The 6,000-nt window shown below is 33.6% G+C and overlaps 1 protein-coding gene across 1 annotated transcript; it reads right to left on the reverse strand.

Moving 5' to 3' along the window:
• Window positions 1-301: 301 nt before the first annotated feature.
• DSM5745_00601 (putative trimethyllysine dioxygenase TmlH) lies at window positions 302-2,360 on the reverse strand (the record flags this gene model as incomplete). Its single annotated transcript, XM_026742617.1, has 9 exons — window positions 302-357; window positions 419-490; window positions 549-1,191; window positions 1,243-1,342; window positions 1,396-1,461; window positions 1,802-1,819; window positions 1,896-2,088; window positions 2,129-2,242; window positions 2,327-2,360. The coding sequence occupies 9 exons, from the start codon at window positions 2,358-2,360 to the stop codon at window positions 302-304; spliced, it is 1,296 nt and encodes a 431-aa protein (XP_026608462.1).
• Between the last annotated feature and the right edge of the window lie 3,640 nt (window positions 2,361-6,000).

Consider the following 6,000-nt stretch of genomic DNA (forward strand, 5'->3'; position numbering starts at 1 on the left):
ATGAAGATAGACGTGGATTCGGAGCAGTCCTGTCGCTTTGCTATGAACTATTTTACATTCTATATAACAAGCTCACTTGTACGTATGCTATTCTGGGTGACAACTGCGGGCCGGAACCGTTTATACCGCAAACTGATTCAATGCATTACCCACAACTATGGCCTCGACGACCTGCTCAAGCACAAGGTTTCTTTTTCAGAAATAGGCGCTGGGATTGTTCTTAGTGAGGTCGGTGCGCCCAATATGGCGCATGACTTTTGAACGACCGAACTTAAGTACGCGATATCGAGAAAGGAAGTCATCATTCGAGACTGCACAAATACCTGATTAGACCATGCTTCAAGCCCAGAATAACCGCTGAGGTCTTCAGCGGGGGTGAGAAGAATCTTGGCATGGGTGCGTAAGAAAGGATACTTACTATAGCCGCCGCACATTCTTCGTTTCCCAGTGAAGGCAGACCGACCATGCAGCATCCTCCAGTTGTCAAAGACTAGGAGCATCAATTAGTCGTTTGATCAGAGCTCAGTATGGCATGCAAATAAACTCACTGAGCGCTGTACCCGGTTCAAGCTGAAGCCGTATTTCCATGTCCCTTTGATGAATAATTTCGTTAAAGTGATTCGCGGCCCTGTACCAGGCCTCTTGATCCTGATGTGACCAATTCCACTTTGCCGCTCGATCGTAATTGTTCCAGCGGACCTGGTAGAGACGCCCGGCGAACTGCGGTTGGACTTTGAAAACGGGGTGTTGTTCAACGGGTTGGATGACGGAGTCTTTATTCCCACTCGCGTGGAACGGGTGTTGTGTATTTTTTAGGATTCGACCGTGTTCCCTGTCCTCGTAATATAACCTCTTTGCTGCGCGGAAGCCATCAACAAGCAAGGTAGCCCCTCCATCGCCGTCTGTATGGGACAGCAGATGGAATAGTTGGAGTCGTGCTGGGTCAGTGAAGTATGTATTGTCTGTGTGTGCACCGAGAGCCTCATTGGTATATGCAGTATCCCCGAAGGATAAGTCGGCTGTGAAATCCCAAAAGCCGCCTAACACTGTTAATTTCAAGGTGTGCCGATCATCAGAGCATTCGAATTTACCATAATGGGTATGCCTAATGTGGGCTATCCGCTTCAACAGGGCCTCGGTAGCTTCAGGATTAACCGGGGTATCTTTTACAAAACAGAAGCCCCAATCATACTTTGTCGGTGTCAGTGCGTAGACTTGATCAGGTTTTAGGGGATTACTTACGATAAGTTGTAGCCATTTCTTGACTCCTCTATCATTGTGCATGACGTCGGAGTAAGATATTGTTGGGTAATCATGCTCCCTCACCCATATCTTGAATGGGCTACAGGCATGTCAGTAAAGTAACATCATAGTCTCTATCACGTCCGGATTTACCGGAAACTTATTGATGCAGAATTCGGGATTTTGCTGCCTCCCTTGTAGGTGTTAAGAGCCAGCCACCTATGTTCAAAGTAATTTGCATGTCCATCAGACCCTAACAGACGATCAAATTCCATATAAGAAGAACGGGAAATACTTCCTACATTTGACGAAAACACGTGAGCCTGTGTTGGAAATTTCCTGGACGTCTATGTCCTGAGGAATCTGGAATTATCAATAGAGATTTGTCAGATCCAGGAGTACAGATAGGAACAAGAAAGAATAAACATACGGCAAAGGTGTCTACAATCCGTTGTTTAGTTTGGTGATGAACACACTTAATACACTGGCAGTTGTCCCTTCATGTTGCAAGAGCTTTAATTAGATGTAGTCTTGAGTTGCATCAGGGACGCAGTCTTACCTTAACCACATTTTCAGACTTGACATTTTGAAGTTAGTTATTGCGTAAAAAAGGGAACAATATAGCTTCTGTGAAGGAGAGTGAGGAGGCGCACAAAGTGGCAGTGGCTGGTTGGTCCCCCTTTTCAATGGGTAAAGACACAGTCTTTTCAGCTGAAGAAGCTGAGGGCGAAGTATTGTTGTTGTCCGGACCTTCGACAAAACCAGGGAGAGAAAGATCTTGTTTCTCCGGCGCTTCCTGTTTCAGCGGAGAAGCCTCCTCATCCTGCTTCGGGGAGGTACTGTTCTCTGACAATTCCTGATTAGGAGAAACCTTTCCCTCAAATACCAGCTGCTGGGTCGAGGACTTCCACCGCAGCAGTTGAGGACGAGGAGCCCGGCCCCGCAAGGAACGAGGCGCTGAGGATCCCAAAGAAATCCATATATTTCGGGAGACAAAGCACTGCGGATAATACTCAGTTAGATGTAACTCCCAAGGAGCCAGATTTGTGGCCACTGATCCGCGAAAAGTTCACTCGACACATACAAGGCCGTTCTGCTTGGGTATACTGAACATCCATTAGCGATGTTGAAGATGCACAGTGAAAAACGCCTTACCCAGCAGATCTCAGTGGGCTGAGAGCCCCTGATAGAAGCAGCCTGCTCATTCTAGTCTAATATGTGATTGCTCGAGGTTGTCACAAAAGAGCCTTGTGCTAGTGATCGGGGCGCTCGATTCGATTGGCGTGTCACGTGCGCACCACATGCAAAAGGAGCGCCAATCATGGGTTGATTGGATGTCTTTTACTTATATTACTAGCGAAGGCCGCGGCGCGCAGCGCCGCGGTTAGAGCTAGTAAATTGTTTTCCTTAGTAATTTAATATTAATAAACTATTAAAAGGCAAGCTAGTTTTTATTAATACTATGGCTTGTTTTTTATAATACTAAAAGGGATTAATTTATATAATAATTTATTTTTATATAAGGGGATATTAAACTTAATTATATATTAAAATATTTTTATCCCGCGCGGTTAATAGCGTGTAAAGTAATTAAAATATAATATTATTTTTTATTTAAAAAAATTTTTTGGTTAGTTTTAGTGCTATAGTTTTTAATAATATATTAAGTAAAAAAGTTTTAAAAAATAATGGCCTTTTTTAGCAAGAGCTAAAAGGCCTATTAATAATATTAGTAATTAAATTTTAAAACTAGTATAGTTTTTTAATAAGTATTTAAAAAAAATATTTTTTAAGCCCCTGCTAAAATTTATATATAGGCTTTTAAGGGTTTAAAGGGTTTTAGGGGTTTAAGGGTTTTAAAGGTTTAAAGGTTTTAAGGGCTTAAGGGCTTTAAAAGCAGTTTATAAATTATTAATTATAAGCTTATTTATTATAAGTATAATAAGATTTTTTTTTAAATTTTTAATAATAGTAAAAAACATATTTATACTAGATAAAAAGTTTTATTAATTTTTTAGTATACTAGGGGCTTAAAAAGGTTTTTTATTAAATAAAATTATAATTAAATAATTTAAGGGCATAATTATTTTTATATAAAAAAATATTAAACTCCTAAAAAATATATAATATTATACTGGGTATAATTTAAATATTTTAATATATTATAGCATGGGGGGATAGCTATAGGATTTAGTTAAGTTATAGCTACTAAGGGTTAAACCTGCTTAAGCAAGCTAATTAAATATAAAATATAGTATTAAAAAGCTTATTTATAACATGGGGTGTCACGGGCGGTACCTATCCATGTTTTATTTTTTAAATATATTATTAAAAAAGTAATAACTATATAAAATTATAATTTTTATTATTTTAATATATAAAAAAAGTAATAAGCTAGGTATATTTATAAAAAGTATTAATTTATTAAATTTTAGGGGGCCGGCCCTATCCATGCTATATTTTTGTAAGACCGACAAGTCTCGAAGATCTCTACTAATAATAAAGATATTAACAAAGGAATCTAACCAATAAGAATGGAGTATTTTAAATCCTGTTAAATAATACTAAAAAAGTTGCTTAGAAATTTTAAAGAAGGCTGGCCTTAAGGCCACCTTTATAAACCTTTAAGCTATACTTAAGCTATTCCTAACTAAAAAGTAAATATAGATTTAAATACTTTACGCACAGGTTTTTACTTTAGCTTATACTTAAGGCCTACCCTAGCCTTACYTAACTAGTAGCCAAGACCCTAAATACTAATAACCTAGTTAAGTTATATAACCTAATATAATAATAAGGTATACTAAGCCTTGGCAGCCTAAGGCTAAAGCTTAGGTTACCTAAGATATTAACTTTAGACTAATAATAAATTAGCTTTAATAATATTAAATAAAAAAATATTAGCCCTAATAATTTTTTTTTTTTTAATTAAAGGGTCGTCCGCGACCCGCTACTAAACTAAAAAAAGATAATAATAAAACACCATTATTATTATTAATATTAATACTAAATATAGCTTTATTATTACTATTTTTAACTTTATTAAAATATTATTTAATATATTAAATTTAATATCCTATTTTTATTATTTATAGTGCTTTAAATAAAATATAATATTTATTTATAACTAAAAGGGGAAAGGCGGCGCTTTAATAATACCTGGTATAAAAGCATAAATTATAGTATAGTTTATAGTTTTATAAACTTTTAAACTTATTAAACTTTTTACTAAATAAAAAGTTGCCTTTTTTTTATTATAACTAAAAAAAAAGCCCTTTTAAGTGCTGCCCTGGCTTCCTAGTAAGTAAAAAAAAAGCGCCTAGCTATAACTATAATAATTTAAAATATTTTTATTTTTATTTTTTATATTCCTACTACGGTATAGTTATAAAACCCCTTTAATATAATATTTTTACTAACTTTAAAAGCCCTTGGCATCCCTAATTTTTTTTTTACGCTAGTTTCCTATTAGTTTTAAAGACTTTAATTTTAATTAGTTCTTAGGCGGCGATAACTAGTATAACTTATATTTAATAGGCGCCTTTAAAATATATAGCAAGGTTATAAATAATAATTTAGTAAGTTTTTTTTACTTTAATAACTGCTGCCTAGTGGCGCTCCGCTAGCGCTTTATTAAATATACTAATTTTTAACCTTATAATAGCTATTTTATTATTTAATTATAGCCCCCGTGTTTTTTAGCTTGTTTTCTCTTGCTTTGCCTGGTGCTATATTAGCCTTTGCCCTTATTAATGCCCTTGCTGTAGGTTTTATATTACCACCCCCTTAAGCTTTTTTTTTTTAGCCTCTGGCCTTTTCTTTTTTATAAGTATATCTTATTTTTAATTAGTTTACTGGTAAAATAGCTCTAGTATAAGTATTAGCTAATAAAAAATAAGTTTACTTATAGTATATAAAGTATATTTAGGCACGTGAAAATAATAGGTTAATTAATAACTTAAATAACTATATTTATCCAGCCCCCGGGTGTAACTATTTTTACTATATTTATAATAAGGGCACTTGCCTCCCCCTGCCATTTTATATAAAAAAAAATATTACTTTTTTATAATAAATAAACCCTGGTAACCATAATAAATACCTTTATTACTAAAATATATTTACTTACTAAGTTAAACTAATAATAAAGGCTTATAAAAAAAAATAAGCCCTAAGATCCGCGTAATAAAAGTTTTAGTTTTAATTATTTAAAAGCTTATTTAATTTTTTTAGCTTGCTGTTAAACAGCCCCCAGCCTATTTTAATAATAGCTAAAATAGCTATTAGTTTATAAATATTTTTTTATTAAAAAATAAGCTTGTTATGCCTTTTTTTCTAAAAAATACTAGGTATAAAAAAAAAATACTTAAAAAGGCCCCTGCTTCTGCTTTTAATACTAAATAATAGTTTTTTATTACGGCCTTTGCCGCGTAGTTAGTTATTATTTTTTTTTTTTTTAAAAAAAATAAAAGATTTTTCTTTTTTTTAATACTTTAACTTTAACATAAACATAGTTTTTTATTCTAAATTATAATTTAAAATAAGTTTTAATACCAAGCCGGCGGTGTTTTAGCTATAATTTATTAAACCTTAAAACCCTATAAAAAAATAAAAAAGGTAATTACTTTACTTATAGCCTTGGGTATAATCTTAAAACCTTATAAAATAAAAAATTTTATACCCCTTTTTAAAGCTATAAGTAACTAGTAGTAATTAGGTGGCAGTTTAATAATTTTTTAATAATATTAGTAGTTTATT

The sequence above is a fragment of the Aspergillus mulundensis genome, assembly GCF_003369625.1.
Source record: "Aspergillus mulundensis strain DSM 5745 chromosome Unknown scaffold_0, whole genome shotgun sequence".
Classification (NCBI taxonomy): Eukaryota; Fungi; Ascomycota; class Eurotiomycetes; order Eurotiales; family Aspergillaceae; genus Aspergillus; species Aspergillus mulundensis.